At 37.0% G+C, this 23905-nt stretch overlaps 1 protein-coding gene across 3 annotated transcripts in view; it reads left to right on the forward strand.

The window, feature by feature from the left end:
- The window catches only part of atp13a3 (ATPase 13A3), a 33127-nt gene that overhangs the window by 1108 nt on the left and 8114 nt on the right, over positions 1 to 23905 (forward strand). For all 3 annotated transcript variants that reach the window (XM_008406852.2, XM_008406853.2, XM_008406854.2), the window contains exons 2-27: positions 8635 to 8715; positions 11631 to 11717; positions 12287 to 12460; positions 13564 to 13800; positions 15190 to 15260; positions 15466 to 15549; positions 16214 to 16283; positions 16797 to 16931; positions 17550 to 17622; positions 17875 to 18006; positions 18077 to 18256; positions 18648 to 18805; positions 19012 to 19200; positions 19299 to 19360; positions 19582 to 19732; positions 20289 to 20408; positions 20586 to 20603; positions 20886 to 21039; positions 21275 to 21395; positions 21546 to 21670; positions 21831 to 21991; positions 22308 to 22436; positions 22525 to 22604; positions 22756 to 22798; positions 22880 to 22989; positions 23800 to 23896. In XM_008406852.2, coding sequence (XP_008405074.1) covers positions 11667 to 11717; positions 12287 to 12460; positions 13564 to 13800; positions 15190 to 15260; positions 15466 to 15549; positions 16214 to 16283; positions 16797 to 16931; positions 17550 to 17622; positions 17875 to 18006; positions 18077 to 18256; positions 18648 to 18805; positions 19012 to 19200; positions 19299 to 19360; positions 19582 to 19732; positions 20289 to 20408; positions 20586 to 20603; positions 20886 to 21039; positions 21275 to 21395; positions 21546 to 21670; positions 21831 to 21991; positions 22308 to 22436; positions 22525 to 22604; positions 22756 to 22798; positions 22880 to 22989; positions 23800 to 23896 — 2925 coding nt within the window. In that variant the 5' untranslated portion in view covers positions 8635 to 8715; positions 11631 to 11666. The remainder of the gene's footprint in view (positions 1 to 8634; positions 8716 to 11630; positions 11718 to 12286; positions 12461 to 13563; positions 13801 to 15189; positions 15261 to 15465; positions 15550 to 16213; positions 16284 to 16796; positions 16932 to 17549; positions 17623 to 17874; positions 18007 to 18076; positions 18257 to 18647; positions 18806 to 19011; positions 19201 to 19298; positions 19361 to 19581; positions 19733 to 20288; positions 20409 to 20585; positions 20604 to 20885; positions 21040 to 21274; positions 21396 to 21545; positions 21671 to 21830; positions 21992 to 22307; positions 22437 to 22524; positions 22605 to 22755; positions 22799 to 22879; positions 22990 to 23799; positions 23897 to 23905) is intronic.

The raw sequence follows: 23905 nt of genomic DNA on the forward strand, positions 1-23905 counted from the left end.
TTAAAAATAACTAATCGAATAACTTTAATTGAATTTCTGAATGTAACATATCTGCTGTAAGATATTGAAGCGTTGTAGAGCTTTAGGTCCTTTTGCTGAATTAGATTTTGACCACATTAGGAAAGTGATTGCTAGGTTGTTTTAAAAAAGTTATTCTCATGTCAACCCTCTATCAGCAGTAAGGCTTTTTTTCCTTCATTGTTTTTTTTTTATTTTTTTTTATTTTTATTGAAGGAACATTATGGGTTTAAAAATAACTAATCGAATAACTTTAATTGAATTTCTGAATGTAACATATCTGCTGTAAGATATTGAAGCGTTGTAGAGCTTTAGGTCCTTTTGTATTTTTAAAATGGTTGAAAGAAAAGGGCTTTCAAATGACATCGGGATCATGTATGAATGTTGTGCTTTTAACTCAGATTTTTGGATTCCTCAATGATGATTTTTATATTAAAACAAAACATATTGCATATTGAGTTTTTATTTTCAGTGAAATGTTTAGCAGATATTGCATAATGCTTAAGTGTTTAAGATAAATGTTAATCTGTACATTTTTTTAACGGTTTATGTTAAAAGTATGTCCTTGGAAAGTCAGAATCTGACACAGGAATTCCTCTGAAAGGCAGTAAATGAAGATGCCAGTTTTCCTTGGGACTACAAAGCGTGTGTGATTAGAGAATCTTGCTCGACAGGAATTTAAGATAACAGGTTTTTGAATGGAGGGGGAAAAAATCCAGCTGACGTCAGCCTACCGTAGTGGGGATGGAGCTGCCAGGTTGTGAAATCACAAGTCCAGTGATTGAAGCAAAGATAGCAGCCACTTATCATATCTGTTGTTATGGCAGATTTAAGTGGTGTCCATAAATTAACAAAACCAGTATTGCAGTTCAATTGGATCTCCGTATTGCCCTGGTTCACTTAGCTTGTTTAGCTGAAGTTTCAGTTGTTGAGTCCTGACTCTCTGCCATTCTTACTTTGTGGGTCAGATGTTTAAAAGTTTTTTTTAAACATAGTGGTCTGTGGTAATGACTCACTGCCAACATGCTGTCATGCGTCATATTTTTAAAGAGAGAAAATAAAGAAAAAACCTTGATAAATTTGTTTCTTAAAACCATCTAGTACTTTGATTGAGATTTCATAGGTGTCATTCATCTGTTTGGGTTTGTTATTGAACGGATGACTTGTTTCCAGGCTTGTCATTTCACAGCAGTTGTTCTGCTATAGAGGTCACCATTTGTTTAATCGTTCCGTTGCTGTGACATGGATTCTGCCTCTATATTTGCCCTTAATACATCAACCGAATCTCCATCGAAGAAATATAATTATCTCACAAATCAAAAGCATTGGCAAGAACATTTATGTAATAAAAACAATTTTATACAACAAACTACTTGATTAGGATTACAGGCAGTTGACCAAAACTGTTGAGATGTAAACTCTGAAAAGAAGTAGATCAATTGTCAGTTTTAAAGGTTCATCATACTTAACCTACATCAATGATGCCTTAAATACAAAGAAATATTCCAGAATATTTGTTTAAACTATTGATAGCTTCAGGCTACAAAAGGATTTTTTAAATGCAATTAAACAATTGAAAAGAAGCACAAAATAGACATGTTGCATATTTGTTTTTATGTTTTTCTGATATGCTTGTTTAAAATTGATCAATAGAAAGGTGTCAGTCCAAGTCATATTTGTATATTTGCCAAGTTATGCTGCTATGTTAATTATTAGCTAAAGGCAGTTTATTTTCAAGGTCCTTGTTCATGTAACCATGTTATTGTTTTGGCAATATAGACTTGGTTGAAGTCCACTTAGGCTGCTTGAATATGAAAAACATTTTAAACACCATTATTTTAGTTAGTAATCACAATTATTTGAGACGCTTAATAATTGATGAAGTGATTATTGAAAATAAGAAACATCTACATTTCTAATAAACAGCACCAAGTTATTCTGACAGATTTGCTCTCATTTTAGTGCAGAATACTGAAATATTCTGTACATTGACTGATCCTCACCCTGCTACAAATATCTTAACGATTCTTGACAACATCCCCTCTCACAATTCTTCCTGTTGCTTCTGCACAGGTGCTATAGACCATTTACTCTTCTAGTCTGATAAGGTGGTTTAATATTTATACTTAAATATTGAGTGTCACAATATGTTGAATCACTATTGGAACTTGCGACAAGGTGGGTTTTTTTTTTTTTTCATTTCTGTTTTATTGTTTTTGTTTGTTGTCAAAATGTCGTCCAGTTCCAGTGTTAGGGGATCTTTATAAAATGAAAGGTTATTGGTCTTTGAAAGGGAAATGTGAATTATTATGCTATTATCAATATATTACTTGAAAATGGTCTCAACATGACAGTATGTCCCTGTATTGCAATAATTAAATATTAAATGGGACAATTGTGAAAAGGCTTCTTTCACTGTCAGTCTACATGGTCCATCACAGTTACAAAGGACTGCTTGGATGTAATATCAAAATATTACAAATCTATTATTACTGCAACATCACTGTAGAAATATGCATATTTGGGGGTCCTGCCTGAACTGAAATGAGCGTTGGCTGATTGTTTGCTGCTACGATGCACTCGGCCTCTATCTTTGTAAAAAGTTGTTTTCTTTATTGCAGCATAAACAGATTTAGAAGATTAACAGTTAGTAAGGTGATTTTAGTAATTAAAAAAAGACTTTATCTAAGTTGTTTCAGTTCCAAAACAGGTGTGGGCCATAAACGGCTTGAAATGGGAAATAATAGTGTTTTTTTTTTTTTTTTTCTCAGTAGCTGGAGTCTTATGTTTGCAGTGAACCCATAACAGATTAGCATTTGCTTGTTTATCGCAAGTCAGTGTTATTGCAACATTTAACAGAATTGCTTGTTTTCTAATATCCTGCAGCACAACTGTAATACATTTGGCTACTTATTTGATTATTTGACATATCACAAAAGGCAACACTGAAAAATAACTATACAATTTTAAGTAACTGTTTATTGAAGATGGCTACAAAACATGTTTATTTATATACAAGTAAAATGAATAAAAAAATGTCTGACAAACTTCTGTTTAAAAATGTGTATTTCTCCTCATTTTTACTTTGTAACTCTTTATAGATCCAGTTTGTAGGTTTGTCGTTTTCTCGTCCTGATTGTTCTGTTAGATTCAGAGATGCATTTTTGTTACATCTCTTATAGGAAATTACCCTTATCTACATGCATTAATTTTATTTATTTTTTTTGCAATATCTTTCATGTCTCTGAAGCCTTTTGACAATTTAGAAACCAGATATTTCACCCCTGCTGCTTCTAATTGCATAAATATAACTTATCTCAAGTTGTGCCTGCACAGCAGTAGGTAAGATGTCTTCCTAAGGATATTTAAACCTCTCATGTTTCACATCGTGTTATCCTGTGGACTTTCTGAGCACTTTCTGCTACAACGTAGTTTTTATTAGCTTATTTGAAATGGAGACAGATTAAAATTAAAAGGCTTTTTTTTTCCTTTTTTTTTTTTTTTTTTTTTACAGTTGATCTAGTTTCTTGTGAGAGCCGTCATCTTTTCACAAGAGGCATTTGGAAACAGTTTTCTCAGTTTAACAAATGTGGCATCGATATGCCTCTGGCCTTTTGGCCAACTCTTTAAGACTTTTTCTCAGTTGAGCTCGTACACATCAGCCTTTGATGGAAGATCTGCCAGGTGGATTCAGAGTAGAGATGAGAAATATCCTGACATGACAGAAGTCCTCTCAGCAACCTGGCGTTTCTTGATGTGGGAGCCCCAGAGCAGGGTGATAGAACAACACATCTTTCTGGAGCTGGTATCACAGTTTGCCTCCACAGGATAACCCAGAGGGCCTGATCAGTGAAAGTGAAAACACATTCAATAAAAACTCAAACAACTGCAAAAAGTAGCAGCTCTGTATAAAGTAGAGATAACTCCAGGGCTGTAAAAGAGTCTTATGGCTTCGCGTAGCCTGTCGTTTGAAAGCTGAAGACTTTTTACTCTGAAAGTTTGCTGGCAGACTGGGATTCAAACTCGATACCATCCCCACTCACTAATTGTTTTTATAAAGCTAATTTTTGCTTGTTGGTGGTAATTGTCCCTTTCTTAGTTTTTTGGTACAAAAAGATGCGCCACATCTTTGGGAATCTTCTGCTTCTTACTGGTTGCTGCGCTAAAGGAGCCATATTTACATCGCTGTAGGGATGGGTTAGCCACTGGTATCAAGTAATACGGAGCTATTTAAAAGTTGGTCTCCCTAAAAAGTAAAAAAAAAATCCCTTATACTGTTCCGTAGAGTTTAAAATGTATTAAATTAATAGTGCAGTGTTGCCCAACCCCTGCATACTACCTGTCAGCTGGCTGAAAAACGACAAATTTAACTGTATAAACTACATCAGCAACTGCAACCTGTGATTCTAGAGCAGCAAACGGCTTTTTGGACCTTCAGTAATGGCTCTTCAGAACTTTGACTAATAAATGCTACAAGACATACGTTTAATAGTGTTTTTAAATATAAATGTGAAAATAAATGCATGCTGTAGGAGGTTTTCTATTTTTGTTCTCAATTAATACTTGCATTAAATTTTCACAACAGTATGACACTAAAATTACCAGTAATATTTTTTTGTTTTATTTTTCTTGTCATTAGGTTGAAAACTATGCACTTTATTTTAGCTAATTTTCCACAAATACCAACATGAAAGAAAATGTTGGTAGTTCGTTTTCTTTATTTTAAGCCCTAAAAGTAGTAAAAATGGCGTTTCTTTACAAATGACAAGAAAGTTCCACTAGAAGATGTTTATAAAAAAAATAACAAGGCGTGTAACATTTGAGCCTTTATACGAGTCTCGAGACTTTATTGCATATTTTTAAAGTTGAGGTAACCATTTTATTTCTTAAAGCAGTTAACAGGTTTTACCAGCTAGTGATCAATCTTTGCAGTCCGTATTTGTTTTTAGATTTTTGCTTTACTCATATTTCCCACTGCAGCTCATTATCTTACTGAAGGGGAAAAAGCCTCCTCTTTGTCTGCACCCACCCAGCAGTTGTAGAGGAAAAAAACATAGGACAGAAGTCGGGTTCAAAGCAGTGAAGTTACAGCTTTCTTAGGATAAGATAAAAAAAAAATTGTATAATTATTCAAACAAATTTGCCATCCTGCAAAACATCCCTTTAAGCTCACAAATCTGTTTGCACCTCAGAGATCTCTGCATTGAGTAACTGTTCTCCGGCAGAAGAACAAAGCCAGATATCTGACAAACTTCATTTTCAGACGGTTCAAACGGTCTCTAATTTATAATAATGATTATTTTCTGGATGTTGAATGCTAAAACCTCCAAACATTTTAGTAAGTTTTGGTTTCAGACTTGGCATCTCTCACTCAGGATCAGCTTTAATCAGGAAAACCCTTTTAAAAAAAAAAAAAAAATTAAAAAAAGTTTAATCTCTCGCACAGTGGGAAAAGCAGGTTTTTATAGATCGTCCAGCACTTTCCCTGTTAATCCAAAAGCATGTGGTCAGACTTAAAGGTTTTGATCAATGGGATTAAAATTTTTTTCCCAAGCTGTTCCCTTCTGTTTTTTTTTTCTCAAGGTGTCAAATTTTGAGACGTTAACATGCTCCCTTTTTCCAAGTATTGATACACTTTGAGATGCAAACCCTATAATGTTTGAAAACCATTAATTAAAATCCATATTTTGGAATAACAAAAATGTGCTCTGCTTCATTAAGGGACATGTGTGTTTTTCCCAGCTTTTTACTGCCTGAGCTTCAAAGTAAAGTCATTATTATGAGTTTGCAAAAGTATATTTTGTTGCGTTTCATAAACAAATGCACTGCATTAACTCTAGGGGACATCATTATTATATATTTTTTTACTTTTGAAAAGTTATTTTTTTTGTTAGCTGGAGAAAAAGTCAATCAGTCTATTGTTAAAACCGTCAAGAGTTTCTCAGTAGCCAGTGGTGAAAAGGCAGATGATCAGAAACTTTTAAGGAAGTCCAGAGGCAACAGAGTTGCAAATCACAACCTCACTGGTTCATGGGGGTAAACAAAGCTTGACTGTAATAGTCTATGAGCAAGACGGGAAGTGATAAAGAAAGCACATTGAGTGCAGAGTATGATGGCAACCAAACACTTTCCTCCAAACGCTTCCATGAATTATAGACCTCTGTCATTAGGTCATGGCTCATTGTTTACTTTTTCCTTTTTTGTCTGAGTTAAAGAGGAAAGGAGAATCTATCTGGTCTTTAATGACCATATTGCCGACAATATTTTTTTGGGGGGGAGCATTTGTTGATTTAAAGATCAGGGTGATGACATCACAGTTGTTCCTAATTAATTGTTTTTATTGATTTAATCTCATCTTTTGTAAAGGTTTAGAAAAACGGCAAACTCAAAAATGTTCTTTTTATTCAGCAAATGGTTTCACTAATTGCATTTAGTGGGTGTTTTTCCCCTTTTCAGGAAAAGCGATAAGAATCTTGTTTGACAAATTATAAACAGCTGTCTATTTCTAAATTTCCATCAGGCCAGCATTGCTTATTAATACAGTAGTAGACTAATCAAACAAGAGACAACAATGTAGCCTTAGGCTGGCCTGCAGAACTCTATAAATAACAGACAGGTTACACTGACTCCAATATCCTCAAACAGGCGCCTCCAGTTTCCAGTAAAAGCCGTGATTTCTTCTGCTGGCCTTGGCCGCAGAACATAAAGCTTATTTAAGGACGACTTTCTCTGCAGGACGATAAAATTGCAGTAATACGTCAGTGGCGTTGTAGTGAGACTGCGACTGTAAGGCTTATTTGGACTAAAAATCACCTGACAGTTTCCTTTGTCACGTTATTACTATCCCATGATTAAGGTCTTAGGGCAGCGTTCATCGTCTTGGCAACTACATTGTGGATAATTTCATTTTACCCTTTAGGGAAATAATCACTGGAAATACGACCTCTGTTTAATATTAAGTAATGATTGTACGAAAACAAATAAAAGTTACCAAGTCTAAGAGGATTTTAAAGAGGATTTCTGCACACTTTGGTCATCTTGTTTTGGGAAGAAAAAAAACGATAGCTGTGAAATTTTCTCCATATTTCTTTAATGCCATTGTAAAACCAGCATTGATTGCCTAAAGTTATAGTTCTTCCTACATTCACAACACAAGCTGTTAACAATTTGTTTCTCTAATTTCATGCATTCCAATGTTTTTGATTGGAATGCAGCCATACTGAACTCTGCTGCTTACAGGCTTGTTCTTGCTGTATTTCCAACAGGGAAGCCAAATAAACAGTAAAAAGAAAATGAACCATTATAAGTAACGCTGTGTTTGTGCTATTGCCGTGTTTTAAATCACATTTGGTCACGATCAATGGGTTCTCCTGATTGGTGAGTACTGGGTTCAGAATGTGCAGCTAAACTTCTACCTTAGTTTATGTAATACATCAGTATGTTGGGATTTATTCTACAAAATAATCTGTACAGTGTCGTCATTGGGATTATTCTAAATTATCAATCACCAAATTAAAAATATAATTTATCATCCAGGTGTGCTTTGAACAAGTTTTCTATTGCTTTTATAACACGGGTTTTCTATGACTGTTGCAGCATATAATGGTGCACAGCAGCAGCTCCTCAACTTGTTGCTGCCAACTGATTCTGCTCCACCTTTCTTCCAGTTATAAGAAAGAAAATTAAAACAAAAATACAGTTGTCTGAAAACTAGTAAGTTTTCAGACTCTCCTCTCTTATTAAAGCAACACTGTTTCAAGCTACATTTGACAACCTGCTAACCAGCTGTCTGCTAAGCAGCTGACTGAGGTCAGCAGATAGCCTGACTAATTATCTACCATTGACAGCTGTTTTATTCTCAGTTATTCTAAAAGAATACATTACCAAAGACATAACATTATGCACCATATAAAATTAAAATAATTTATTAATTTATATTTAGCCACGTTACGATATTTATAAATGGTTGTCGCTTATTTATTTTTGTATGAATAGAAAAGTTATACAATTTTATTTGTTTTTGCATGAATCTTAAATTTTCACATACTAGAAATGCTGCATAGGGCCTGAAATAAATGTGTTTTGCCTCTAGTGTAAAAAGTGTGGATATGAAATTTTTTACTTTAGATCAGAGTCAGACGCGGTGTCGGTTCTGACACGCGGTGTCAACAAACGTTACCGTTTATATCAATCGGTAAAGTTTGATATAAACACTAACTTTTGATGGAGAGTTGTTCAAACTGTCATCCATTTATGTTGATGTTTTATAAATGTTCAATAGATTAAACCAATTTGACATGCAGGAAATCCTCTGGGCTTTCAAAACCTGTTAATTTTAGAATCATTAACCAGTCAAGATAAAAATAAAGTTAACTGAACTCTGGTTGAATTTCAAATGATACAAAAACACTTGTTCAGATGTATTCATGACACCTTGGTATCTGCTTTGACATTGCCTTGTTAGTTCAAAAAAGGTTTTGTGACTGCTCAGTAAATCACTGATTGGTCTGTTACTGTTTAAGGGAAATCTCATGTCAAACTCAAGCTTATGGAACATGTAATTCTAAATGTTAAGAAACTTTAATAAAATCTTCTCTTGTGTGGCTCCCCTCTCAGGGTTCCAGGTTGGTGTTGTGAGAGAGCAAGCTACCTGTGGGGAGGTGGACCGCCTGGGGCATTGTGTCCCTTGTTCTCAAGGTAGGAGCGAGTCTTAGTCCGAGTATCGAGTTGGTTAAAATGATAACTTAATTGTTTGCTTTGTACAACAGTTGGTTTATAAGTCTAGAATAACTGAACTGAAAAAAATGTCCAATGTGGTCAAAACAGAATGTGTGTAGTATAAATGCATCTTCTCTGTGGTACAGATATTTATGCATTTACTGAGTTTATAGAATCAAAATAGGAAGTTGAGCAAAATAAATATTGCAATACTGATATAGCAAAGGGCTGCTGTGCACTCAGCTTAATCACCATCAGTCACGGGGGAAAAAAAACATGCTGGGTAATCTTTGAGAAATGCAAACAATCCAATGAGAAACTTTATTTACTAACGTAACATTAAAAGTGAAGATGAGCAGTGATGAGTTAACTTGTCATATAATACATTACTCTCTAATAAACATTGAACTTGTAAAGTAATTTTTGTCCACTGTGACTCTATTCAAAATTTGTCTTTATTGAAGTAAAACACAATTGTGTGAAAGACCAGAGTGATTGTTATGGACGTCGGTGTGTCTGAAAAGGGCTTTTATGTCAAACATGCTTTTTTTTTTGCACTCTGCACTTGCCATGTTTTTTACTGTTTGCTTTATTAGAGCAAATTAACTAATTCAGGATGTGACTAATTCTTACTAATTTATGTCTATATCTGGGCTCAGGGTTTCTAGGAACCGTTCCGCTAACAATGTGAAGAAACCTATGAGCTTTAGCTTGAGTTAATATGTAACTTACTATTAATGAAGTTATTTCCAGGGATGGTCTGTCCCAGGAGTGAGCCATCAGGCACAGAGGGATCACACATCCCTCTGTGATCCAAGCCGCCTCAGTTTATAGACGGCTTAGCAGCTAGGAAGGGATGATGCTAGGGAATCGAAACAGATGGGACACTTACAGATTAATACTTTCTATATTTACCACCTGTATCTGAGACTACAGTAACAGTAGCGAAACATATTTCTCTTTCTTGTTTGTGCTTCCAACTCAAACTTTTAGTATCTTTTCCTGTCAACTTTGTCAAGTGAGGATTTGCTTCAATTAAACTCCATTTAACAATCTGAATATTATATAGCATGTAAAGTGAGTTCATGACCATCATTTCCATTTATACCACCAGCCAGCCCATGATTCCTTGATACTTTGAAATTCAGTTTTGAAGTTTTTTCTGAGTCACTAATCCTGGATAGAAACTTTGCAAATGACTTAATCAGTGATGCACTGTTGTTGGTATTTCCACTCATTGCAGTAGTTTGGGAAGGAATGTTGGGCCTGTGTTGCACCCACCGCATAGCACCGGCCAGGGGGAGGGCTGCCATTGGAAAATACAAGGAAGGGCTTGGTCCTAAGTAAAATATCCCAGAGTATGCCACTGAAAAGGCTCTCCTGGGTGTAGCTGCCTGATAAGATCTGTGTTTGAGTGCAATCACAGGATTTCTGGGTGTTTTAAAGGGGCAGTGGATGACAGTGAGTGGTCACCCTGTAGCAAACATGTCCAGATATGATATGGAGAACCTTTGCTGCCTTAACATGGGTGACGGTGCCAGGATTTTCTGTGTTTTCCTTTCATTTAATTTAACGCTTATTATCTTGTAGCTTCACTCTTATTTGTTATTTATTTATTTATTTATTTATTTATTTATTTATTTATTTATTTATTTATTTATTTATTTTTATTTGAGTTCAACACTCAAAATAAGTTTTTTTTTATTATTTGTATATGACTTGAAGCACAAATATAATCAAAAAGTTGCACTTAAACTGTGACTCCAGAAATGGAAGAACTAATGGATTAGCTGCCTTGGACTGCTTTAAGTATTATATTTCTTTTAATTACTTTGCCTTAATCATTGAAAGATTTCTTTAATCTTTTGTGAAATATATCACTGCAAAAAAAAAAAAAATCATCTGACAGTGAACTGAATAGCAAATTGAATACTTTGTATTTAATCATTTTTCACTAAGTGGTGAATAGTATGTATATTTCTGTGATGTCAAAAATGTAGGACTCTTTAAATTCCTTTTTTATTGTGATTTCCAAGTCATGTTTGGTTTCACTTTTGATTGTCTAAAAATGTCCCACATGTCAGCAGAAAAGAGCAAAGAACAGTTTAATTCTTAAGTTTGACTCCGTCTAGACTAAATCTCCCTGGAAATGTTAAATCAGGTGGATGTCTGCCAAAGCTCCAAAATCAGACAAGTAGTTTTTTATTATTTCAATCTTGAGCCACAGAAAATGTTGTGTGTGAACAAAGAAGCAAGAAGCTGATTTGAATCTTATTTGTTATTTCCTGCTTTTCTGCTGTGGCATGCTTGGAGGTTATGGATAAACTTCCTCCAGTGTTGGTTGCTGGGAGTTGGACTCTTTAATTCTAGGTTTCATATAACACAGTGCAGCTCTTGAACAGCACAGAGGTACAGGAAGCATCACCCGATTATTTGTTATCTTACTAGCATTTTCAAGACTCTGAGTTTTTTTAATTGTCGATATTTAATTTGTTTTTTTTTTTTTTAAATAGTTGATACCATTGTTTGAATATAATCCTTTGAATCATTTCAAAGGATTATGAAAACAAGCAGATGAAAGCGAAATTTTATTTTTGTATATCATAATTTGTAATTCATCAAAGTCCACCGTTTGTTTCTCTGTTTCCTCCAATGGTTTAGGGGTATTTATTATTCATAATCTGGCTGATTAATGTTTAAGTTTTTAATGGCTAAATTTTGATGAACATGCATAATGTGTGTTTTTTATTTAAATCATAAAATCAGTGCCTGAAGGACTTTCTTAAGAGCCATCTGTCCATCCTCTTTTCAGTCATCATTAGTTTTACAGTAGCAAACAAGTGGAGCTGAAATGTCGCTTTATACTGATAACTGATCTTTCTGGCTGCTTCTAGTGACTAAGGAAGGGGCTCGACAAACTGTTCTGCAACATGGAGAGGGGTGAGATGAAGATCCTCAACAAGGGGGAAGAGGAGGAGATGGTACGCCTATCTGATTTAACATCACTAGCTATATTTCCATCCAGTTGTCATGCAAATTTTCAGTGAACTTTTAAAATGTTGCTAAGAAAAAAGAAGAAAATGTGAGTTAGGTGTGTTTCCATCTTCTTGTTGGGAGCAAATCAACCAGGTTATGCAGAGTGTAATTTCGTCAGATGTTGGTGCCACTGACAAACACATGGCTGCAATAAACAGGAAGTAAAGGTTTCAAAATAGATGAACTGCACAGCTGACAAAAAAGGACAGTCCTAAACACCGAGGTACATATCTACCAGTGGATGGGAAAGTTTTTACAGAACCAACTTATATGAACAACTTGTATGAACTTATTCCAGCACATTATTTTATTTAGCACATTCATTCTTTTTCAAAAAGAGCCAAAAATCACCTCACCTTTTTTTTGTAATCATTTAAAATTTAGCTGTTTCCATCAAGCATTTCTAATGTGATACTTCAGAATGCACATAAACAAACCTTGATGGAAACATAGTTACTGTCTATACCAGAATTTTCTCTCTCCGCATTACAAACTTTCCCCTGTCTTTACATAGGAGCTGCAAGGCTACCGACTCTGCCGTTGGCGACTGGCCCTTGTAGGCTTCGGTGTACTTTGTACCGGAGGCTTCCTTCTCCTGCTGCTCTACTGGTTGCCAGAATGGTGCGTCAAATCCACCTGCACCCGTACCACAGCCCGTGATGCCGAAGTGGTGTTGCTGCGCTCCACGGTAGGAAGCGAGTTCGTGCTGATTAATCTGCCCGTTTGCATATTTCATTTTTCATCTATCTGTCCAGTGACTATGACACTGTTTGCCACAGTCTCATATGTGCTTTGTGGCATGTGCTGAGAGATCCAGGAATCCTGAATCAAATCAGTTTTATTCAGTTTATTTATAAAGTGCCAATTCATCAAGTAATTTCAGTAATTCTTTGCAATTGCAATGTATCCAGTGTAATCCAGTCCTAATTTATAATACAATTCAGTCATATTCAGTTGATGATCTAATGGATCATTAGATGATCTTACTTGGGTGATTTTTTTTATTTTATTTTTTTAAGTAAAATGTCACCTCTTCAATGAAGGCTAGTCTAATGCATCTAGTTGATGCTCCTCCTACTGAGCAAGCATGTGGTGACAGTGGAGAAGAACAGCTGGTGTTTAACAGGAAGAAACCTGAAGCAGTACCGGTATCAGGATGAAGGGGTTTCTTCTGCAATCAGCTGGGGATTAAGAATACAGGAAAGGTTTACTGTAAAAATAAAAACAGACACACTGAGCCAGGAGTACTTTAAAAAAAACAACAACTATCTTTTACTTAAACTAAAGTGGCAATAACAACTCGAATATAATTTGACTCAATCAACTGAAGATAAAATTGGAGATAATCACTGAGTCATGTTAGATAAAGCCTGTTACCTCACATGTGTGGGTTGCCTTTTGATGGTATTGACACACCCACTGCTCAAAGGTTGCAACCTAAAACATCACAGCAGAATAACGATAATATTGCTGTCATTTGATTCTCGTAATATTTTGGAAAATCGGGTATTTAAGATGCTAATTTTTCCTCCAGCTACTTAAGTTGCACCTAATTAGTTGATTCTTGAGGCTCATAGGCTCACAGCCTGGTAAAAGGACGGCTGAAATCAAGTTTCAGAGGAGTGGATTCATTGAGACCAACTGATTATTACACAATCACAGATGCATGAATGCAAAGGAAATTGTGTGTTTTCAGTCCTATTGCTGTTCGATCAGCTTTATTTTCCGGTGTGTGTGATGTTGTGTTGGTGTATTTACTTACTGCTGGTTCTCCTTGCTGCTGTTGACCAGGATGAGTTCCGGCGCTGGTTCCTGGCCAGGGTACGAGTGATGCTTGCTCCGGGGAGCAACCCCTTCCACAGCCTGGAGACCCAGACCACCTCCCCTCCTTCCTCACCCTCCTCCCCTTCCTGCCCCTTCTCTAGCCCCTCCCCTTCACCTCTGGCCAACGGACACACACCTCACCCCTCCGATGGCAGCCCTGCTCAGGAGCTCATTAGAAGATTTTCGTACTACCAGCCCACACAGGTAGCTAAATCTCTTATTGCAATAGGATAACAAGACCAACTGAACTTGAAGCTGATGTTGCACATAGAGCAATTGAGCCCCTCACTGCTCCCACAGTTTTTTTTCACCCTAAGGGTTTGCTGTGGTATCTGGCACCAAGACGTTAGCAGCAGACCCAATAGGCGAGGAGCGGCCGGCCATGCGTGGAATTTGGAGGCCAAGTCAATAGCTCAAACATGTTGCTGCAATCATTCCTGAACCATTCCTGTTTTGTGACGGGGTGCATAATCCTGCTGAAAGAGGCCACAGCCATGAAAAGATGTGTGTTGGTTTGTAATAATGCTCAGAGGGGTTTAATATGACAGTGAGAAGATGCTACGTCGAAGCATCCTGATGTTTGCAATATGCATATTGTACAGGAATTTACAATAAATGTCGACTTATTATTTAGATGCCATATATCCAGTCGTTCTATACCTGTAATAGATTTATATTTCACCTGTTATTTAAAGGGGTGCTGCTATGTATCTTCCAGGCACACAATAACATTTTATAGCACAATCAAGTAACTGTTACCCTCAGTTGTCATACAATTTTGTATATAGCAAACATAGCTTAAAAGAAATTTGACTTTCCAGTTTTACGCCTTGAAATTCTCCCTCTCTAAGAAGGTCCTACTCATTCTGACACTCCACCTTCAGGAAGTCTTCGCAACAACATTCCTCCATTATGCCGTTTAAATCTGAATTGAGAAGTAGTTATTTAAGCCGATCAGATGCGCAGTTCCACCAGGTGTTTAGCTGCTGCAGCTAGTCTAGTGGAGCTGAGTGGGGAAGGTGTGGGGCAGAAGCTCGGCTGGAAACTGCAGCTCCCAGGAAGAGCTCTGTGGAAATAGGCGGGTGATCAGGCACTGAATTTTTGGCATTAAAAGCCACTATTGCATCCAGAAATATTAGGTTAGATTAGGTTGGCAGTGCAAGATACAAGATCCTGGATGCAAGAGCATTAATGTTACACAAACAATAGAAATACTCCAATCAGATAACTTTTGATGAACCTTTTTAATGGGTGGAGTGATTCTCTCCTGTTCGACTTTGCTCTTCCACTTAACACCACAGTCAGGCGCCAGTGATGTTGACCGCACATTTGTGTTTGGTTTCCAGTGTCTATCAGGGATGTTTTATGATATTTTAATCATGTGGATGTTTGTTTTATGATACAGATTTCGTATCACAGCTGTTAAACATCAACTTGAAGTTCATATTTAACTACTCTGTTGTTTTTCTGTTCACTACATGACATTTAATTGTGAGCTCATAATAAGGAAGTAATTAATTTCCCCCCACTTTAGGTGTGTGGCTACTAGTAACTCGTCTTTATTTTTTTCCTTTGTTCCCTTTTCTCTCTTAGATTCGCTATTTCACCTTCCATAGCACAAAGTATTACTGGAATGATGAGATGCAGAACTTTAAAGTTTTAATGTAAGACATTTTTTTACAATCTACCTCAATTGTATTAAATAAGCTGGAATCCAATTTGTGATAATCACAACTGAAAATTGATCAAATGCTTTGTTTGCAGCCATTTGAAACGTTAAACTTGTATCATCTGTTCTCCTATGTGTAATGTGTCAACTTTGTCTCCATTTCTTTTTTGTTTGTTTGTTTTGGGGCACACATTATGTAGCGGCCTGGAAGATCTTGAAGTCAGTTGCTCTACCATCCACTCAGAGCACAGTGCAGGCCTGACCAGGAACCAGCAGGAGTACAGGTACATCAGATGAAATCATAGGATTCCTTCCCTCATTTCCTCCTCCTTTCCTTCTTTATGTCTTTCCTTTATTTTGTGCGTTTCTTTCTTTGCATCTTTCATTTCTTCCTTGTGTTCTTGTCTTTTTTACCTTCTTTCTCTTTTCTGTCATTCCTTGCATCCTGTCTCTCTTTCTCTGTTTCCTCCCTTTCTTGTCATTCTTTCCTTCTTGAAATCATTCACTTTATTCTTCCTCGTGTCCTACCTCCATTCCTTCGTTCCTTCCAGCTTCAGTTTCATTCTTATGCTATTTTGAAACCATTCCCACTCAGTAAACTCCCGTAGGTCCATAATGCACTTTATTTATTTTTTTTTTAAAATATTTTGAAATTAAATTGAAGGACTTGAACTTCAGTTGAAGTATTTAGCCTGGATATGTCTTTTGTTCAAAGGGAGACAGGATATTTTTGGAGAATTAGTTAATTTGAGGGCTTTGAGCTCACAAAAGTAATCGCTGGTATTCATAGATTCCCAAACTAGTGAAAATATTGTTATATATTTTACTTTATGTAGCAAACCCCAATAAAAACTGCTCTATTGTTTGCATCACTCTGCTGCGTTTTGCGTGTGTTGCTTTAAACTCGTAGGTGTGGCTGAACGCATTGTTTCTCTCTCCTTTTGCTAGGAAACTGTTCTTCGGAGTGAATGAAATCGCAGTGAAAGTGCCTTCTGTTTTCAAGCTGCTTATCAAAGAGGTAAAAACCAGTTTCAGTCGACATAATCAGTGTTTTTTTTTTTTTTTTTTTTTAGTTAGTCTGAATTCCCATTTATTCTCACTGTGTGTAAAACTCGACTGGCAGAGTCGACACATTGGTAAACCAGTTTTTATCAGTGTCATGGAGTTTAGTACATTTGGACTTTAAATCTTGAATATGTGATCCTCTTCAGAGTCCGGATCTTTTCTCTTTGTTCTCCCTCTATTATTTTAAGACCACCTCAAGAAACAAGTTATATCTACCTTATTTCTACATATTCTATTCTTCTCAGTTTATTTTAGTAAACATGTAATCAATTGTTTAAATAAGGATCAAATGATTGATTACTCTTGAGTAACTTAACTTGCATGCCAGGAGACGGTGGATACCGCAGTTATTTTCTTATTCCATAAACATAATTTTTTTTTGTCTTTTTCATGCAGTATGTCTTTGTTTTCAGGATGACTTTTTTTCCCATTTGGTCCAACTCTTCTTCTCTATCTCCTCCTGCAGGTCCTCAACCCTTTTTACATCTTCCAGCTCTTCAGCATAATCCTGTGGAGTGCCGATGAGTATTACTACTATGCTGTGGCCATTCTTCTCATGTCGGTTATATCCATAGCTACCTCTCTGTACACCATCAAAAAGGTGAGACTTACTAATTAACATGTCTAAGTACAGTTGAGATGCTTCTACAAATTGGTGTGTAAACATACAACTATGAAATCCCACACAAAATACTAATGCTTAAAGTTTAAAACATCTATTAACTTAATGGCGTACGATTGAAAGTAATCTTGAATTTTGACCTGTTTATTTTCATATTCTGTAGCACTGATGCACTGGTTATTACTAATGCTTTTTTCTTTGAATCTGCATAACAGTAACACATAATGACAGGTTTAGATGAATTAGTAGTTTTGTATCCACCTATATTTCTTGTATCTCTGCCAAAAGTCAGAATTATTTAGTTTATCTTTCTATATTAGACTTCTAGGTTCTATAAAATTAGTCAGAAATGTTCTTCTCTTTGATTTATATGTCCAATTATTATTATTTTTTTGCATTTTAAAAGCCCAAATTAGACATTTATAGCATGCCTTAAATAAAAGCAAAGGCCCATTAAGTTAATAAGTTTCCTTAGGGTACAAGAAACAGCTCCAGTATGACATAAATGAACAATATTGAGTCCTGTTTCTCATTATTTAAAAACAAAGAAGCAGCAAATTAATTGTTTTCATTTCTGTTAATCTCTCCTTTCTCCAGCAATACGTCATGCTTCATGATATGGTTGCAGCTCACAGTATTGTCCGTGTGTCTGTTTACCGAGCCAATAATGGTATGCCAACATCTAAGTTATATCGTCTTTTTATGGGTTTTGTACACTTTTATCTATTTATTGCCCCTCCTATATAGACTTATTCAAACCCTGTATGTTGGAAATTAAAATGCCTTTATTTAAATAAATGTTAGCTTTAATGTAAATAAAGTATTTCTTTGGATGATCAGCAAATTTGCCCTCCTCTGTCAGACCAACCACCTCCGTGCATCCCCCATGCTCACTTTTTGTTCATGTTTCAAACTTCAACAGATGTTGAAGAGACATTGTCAACTGATCTGGTACCTGGTGATGTGGTGGTCATTCCAAGCAACGGGACCATCATGCCATGTGACGCAGTGCTGATCAGCGGCACCTGCATCGTCAATGAAAGCATGCTCACAGGTAAACTCGTCGTGTCTAACGGCAAGGTGCGTTGTTCCGTGCAGCACAATAACAGAATTCCCTTCATCAGGTGAGAGTGTTCCTGTGACAAAGACCAACCTCCCCAACCCACTACCAGGAGAGCGGGAGGGGGCGGACAGTGCCTACAACACAGAGGAGCATAAGAGACACACACTGTTCTGCGGCACCAACGTCATCCAAACCCGCTTCTACACAGGAGAACTGGTCAAAGCCGTGGTGGTCCGCACAGGTCAGCAGGGGGGCCTGGATGCAAAAACTAGATTGTTTTCTTGATGTTTTTTGCTGTTACTGTGTAATACAGAGTAAATAATATAAATTATTTAGAATATTACTTAATAATCATATTCTATTCATTCAGATGTATGTCTGCTGACTTATTTTTATTCCTAAAAACAATTTAAATGTTAGCTTGCAGCACAAGTGGTGCACAATATTGCTCAACATTAAAGAAAACCTTTTTAATTCTGGTCTCCAAAATATTATCCGATTCTTCTAAATCTATGAGTCACAATAGACTTTTTAAATGATAGTGGCATCAGTTCATTTTCTCTTAAGCAAATGTAGACAAAATCTGATAAAAAATATTAAAAATAATAACAAATATATTGTTTTTCTTGCAGGTTTCAGCACAGCCAAAGGCCAACTGGTGCGCTCCATCCTTTATCCCAAACCCACCGACTTCAAGCTGTATCGTGACGCCTACCTCTTTCTGCTGTGTCTGGTGGCCGTGGCTGGAATTGGCTTCATTTACTCCATCATCCTCAGTGTCATGAAAGGGGTAATGCACAGGGAAACCAGCAGAGCAAGCTGTTTTCTTGTTTGTCAAACAATTCCTTATGAGCATTCACTGCTTTTTGTAGTTCATTTTGGGACATGTTACCAGGACTTTACTAGTGAAAAAGATCCTTGAAACTAGGATCTGAGCACATAAGAAATTATTCCAACGGGAAAAACTTAAATCTTTTGCATTTTCTTCTATTCCAGGAGGAAGTGAAAACCATCATCATCGAGTCTCTGGACATCATAACCATCACGGTGCCACCAGCGCTGCCAGCAGCCATGACAGCTGGGATTGTGTACGCCCAGCGGCGTCTTAAAAAGATTGGTATTTTCTGTATCAGCCCACAGAGGATCAACATCTGTGGACAGATTAATCTGGTCTGCTTTGATAAAGTAAGTCTTCTTAGACAATACTGGAAAACAAACATATGACAGCATGAACAGTTGCTAGACTGGAATATATATATTTTTTAACATTTTTCTTTTTTAAGACGGGAACTTTAACAGAAGATGGATTGGACATGTGGGGAGTTCAGAGAGTTGAAGGAGGCCGGTATGTTGGTTTGATTTATGAAATATGGAAACATCAGAGACCCGAGTCCAACCTGCCTCTGTGATTAGTTTGAAAAAAGTTGTAAAAGTCCAGGCACATTCTGATATTTGCTGAGGAGAGGGTGTTTCTGGGCCTTAAATCAGAAGTGAAAATCACAATCAGAGTTGATAGGAGTGTTGTTGCCTTTCCTCTCCCATAACCACGTTTTCTTCCTTGATCAGTTTTCACCTATCAGAGGAAAGTGCCAACAAGGAGAATCTTGTCAAGTCCCAGTTTGTGGCCTGCATGGCCACCTGCCACTCGCTAACCAAAATAGAAGGCCAGCTGTCTGGAGATCCACTGGACCTCAAAATGTTTGAGGCTACAGGCTGGGTGAGTTGCTCTGAATATATCCAGTAACACCGTGTTGATCCAGATTCCTTCTCCGTTTGAAAGGTTGCAGTGTGAGATTCAGTAAGAACAACAACTTCAATTTCACTTGATTACATGAGGTTATGTTTATGTGTAAGTTAAAACATAAAACAAACCTCTTTGAATGCTGAATGGCCAGATACCTCCATATGGTGGGTAACAATCTTTTCACGGGGGATTTTTACACTGCCTGATGTTGTCTGGAAGATAATTATCACCCATGCAGTAATTAGCCCATAATAGGCTTATATCTGTTTGCCTAGTTAAATCCAGGTGGCATCCTTTTTTTTATTATTATTTTATTTATTTATTTTTTGACACCATCTCACCATAATGTTTAATGTTGATGCTTTGTTTGGCACAGCCCCAGGCATGATGATTATTGGGACCTTAATGCTCAGGTCCATATGAAAACAACTTTATTGCTAAAAGTTAATTAGCCTTATGTTTGGAATGTGAAAATGAACACAACATTTTTGTACAGATATTTATCTTTCTTTAACTTCATCTTCTCCAGATCCTGGAGGAAGCCACTGAGGAGGAAACTGCTCTCCATAACCGCATCATGCCCACCGTCGTCCGACCACCACCGCAGCTGCTGCCCACCCAGGCCGACGAATCAGCCGAGCAGGACATGGTAAGTGCAGAAACTAAACACTTCAACAGCTGCGCTGAGTCGGATATGCATCAATAACTTACTGAATAGAGACGACCTCAGAAAATATGTCCACATTTGTAAAGTTATCCATGAAAAATGACAACTGTCAAACTTTCTGACTTTGAAGTTTATTTTGTCTTGTTTTTGTTTTTATAGGAACTCGCTGAGCTTTCAGTAAGTATTTTGACATGTTTGATCATTATATATATATATATATATAATCATTTTCCTCTGGATTAAAGTGATGCTTCACGGTTATTTAAATAATTGAAATTTGAGTCTTTTCTCTTGTTCAGGTTTTGTATTTTTTATTTTTATTTTTTTACACCTGGCCTAAAAACAATTATTGACCATGAATACCTTAAATTCTCACACATAAAACTGTGTAAACGTCCTCTGCTCATAATTACTAAATAAATCAGATACTTTTCTATATGTGTATCTGCTTGTCTGCAGTCATTATACGAGATCGGTATTGTGCGGCAGTTTCCTTTTTCCTCGGCGCTTCAGAGGATGAGCGTTGTGTCTCGTACTCTAGGGGAGAAATGTATGGACGCCTACATGAAGGGAGCACCGGAGGTGGTGGCCAGTCTCTGCAAGTCAGAAACAGGTGAGGTGACCAACATGAGTTTCTGCTAAAGGAGGCGCATCAACTGCTGTGAAAATAACATAGTTCCCACAAAAAGACACCCTTGAAATGATTTTGATATACAAATGAACTCTTTGTATGTTTGTTTTCATACGTCTGTGAATTTTATAATGTTTGCAGCGTTGCAATAGAATAGTGCTGTGGAACGAGACCCATTTCCTCTCAGTTGACTGTCTAAGCAAACTTTTTCCCCCAGTTCCGGAAAACTTTGCCGAGGTTTTGGAGGGTTACACTAAGCAGGGATTCAGAGTGATCGCTCTGGCTCATCGGCGACTCGGATCAAAACTCAACTGGCACAAAGTCCAAAACGTCAACAGGTAGTTAAAAACATTATGCAACTTGTGAAGGATTTAAGATAAGATGCTCTATAAACGCTTCAAAAAGTTTAAGTTTTTGATGCAACAAAGTTTATTTTGTATTTCTTTAGATATTTTGTTGTGTAATTTTTGTTGTTGTTTTGCTACCAGGGATTACATAGAGGCAAACTTGGAGTTTCTGGGACTCATCATCATGCAGAACAAACTGAAGGCTGAAACTCCAGGAGTGCTGCAAGACCTCCATCGAGCAAACATTCGAACCATCATGGTTACTGGTGAGAGCAGAAAAAAAAAATCTTAAAATACTACAAAAAGCACATAACCATTAGAAAACTAGCTCAAGTCTTTGGATTTTCCTTAATATCTGCTTGATAGTATGAAAAACACATCTCGAGTTTTGAGAATGATTTTTTTTCTTCTTCTTCCACTTTCCAGGTGACAACATGTTGACGGCAGTCTCCGTGGCCCGTGACTGTGGAATGATCCCTCCCGAGGACATGGTCATCATTGCCGATGCCCTTCCTCCTCATGATGGACAAGCCGCCAAAATCGCATGGAGATACGCCGACAAGCCCAGCAGAACCACACGACTCGAGGTAAAGAAAAGAAAGACTCTCCACTGTCTGAGATCAAGACTAAGGTTCCACCTTCTCGAATTAAAACTCTGTAAAAATGGTCTTTTAGTTGTGTACGGTTGTTATTGAAATGAAATTAATTGAGGGGAAATTAATTACCATCTCGAATTTTTAATTAGAGCTACTTTTAATGCATGTGGTAACATTATGCCGCTTATTTCCCAAAACTACAATTTTAGTCAGGGCTTATGTAAGTGGAGGGTTCCATGTATCTTTTTTTCTAGTATCTCTAAAATGCATCTGTTGTAACTAATCCACAGTTGGTGACTTTCAACAGGAAATTAGCATCAGCCTGGAGGACGAAGGTCATGCTGAAGAGCCCAAAACACAACCACTCTACCACTTTGCCATGAATGGAAAATCATTCGCTATAATCGCCGAGCATTTCCCAGACATGCTTCAGAAGGTAGGACAAATCTTCTACTGAACTGGAAATCCTGTGTGTATTTATTGAAACGTTTCATGAACGTTGAGCCTCGTGTTATTGTTTGCAGCTTGTGCTGCACGGGACAGTGTTTGCCAGAATGGCGCCGGACCAGAAAACCCAGCTTGTCGAGACACTACAGGGAGTAGAGTGAGTCTTAATGATTTTACACTGAATTATGACAACACAAGTGCCAAGAATCTGGATTAAATGAGCTAATTTCTTTAGATAAAATCATGGCGTTAGATCTTTTACATCAGCTTTTTGATACTAACCAGTGACTCCTATCATTTGCTGCTAGCTACTTTGTGGGAATGTGTGGAGATGGTGCAAATGACTGTGGGGTACGTAAGACTGACAGGAGCAACTTGGTATAGCCCTACCTGTAATTCAACACGTTTACAGTTTTTCCTCTTCATCAAAAGGCGCTGAAGAGGGCACATAGTGGGATCTCTCTGTCAGAGCTGGAGGCCTCAGTTGCTTCCCCCTTCACCTCCAGGACCCCCAACATCTCCTGCGTCCCGAGCCTGATCAGGTTTCTGCTTGTTCCCTTTCACAGTGCCTCCTGGAAGTCATTTCTCAGCATGCACATTCTAACTACAATCTTTAATATCTTATTGCAAAAGTTTCCTAGTACTGCATAACTGAAAGAAGAGGATGAATGATTTTGCTGATTAAAAGAAAAAGTAGGGCATACTTTTTACACTGATACCTCTGAATGAAGCCCATTGGAACTAGCTGCATTCAGAAGGCATATAAATATTAAATGGAGCTTCAGGGATCTAGTGCTAAACATGAAGTCCTGCACACCACTAGTGTAGCTTTCACAAGAGGTTGGAAAGAGGAAAATCATTGTGTAAAGCAGAGGGCTGCAACTTGCAGCTCCAGATTCACAAGTGGCTCTTAGGAGCTTCTACAATGACTTTTTATATATCTTTATCTAATATTATTTTTAAAAAAACAACTAATGTTTTTAAGGATAGATATAATAAGATGCAGGTTTAGCATGTTCTAAATGAGAGCAAAGTTTGTAAAATGAAATATGTGGCAAAAAAAAACTTCACATGGTGAAACATGGTGATGGTAGCATCATGCTTTGGGTTGCTTTCGTTCACCACCCCATAACTGAACAAAGCCAAAAATACTACTTTACAGTATTTTAGCAACATGTATATAGTAATTACATTTAAAGCCCACAATACAATCTGCTGATGTTTCTTTATTCCTCAATTGAAGAATGTTCTCTTAATTCGGTGATATTATTAAATACTGCTCTGTAGGAAGTGAAGCATTTTTTTTCTTATTATATATTGGATGGATGGACATTGTTTGTTTGTCTTTACAGGGAGGGTCGCGCTGCTCTTATCACCTCCTTCTGTGTGTTCAAGTTTATGGCTCTCTACAGCATCATCCAGTACATCAGCGTCACTCTCCTCTACTCAGTAAGCAGT

The sequence above is a fragment of the Poecilia reticulata genome, linkage group LG4, assembly GCF_000633615.1.
Source record: "Poecilia reticulata strain Guanapo linkage group LG4, Guppy_female_1.0+MT, whole genome shotgun sequence".
NCBI classification, from domain to species: domain Eukaryota; kingdom Metazoa; phylum Chordata; class Actinopteri; order Cyprinodontiformes; family Poeciliidae; genus Poecilia; species Poecilia reticulata.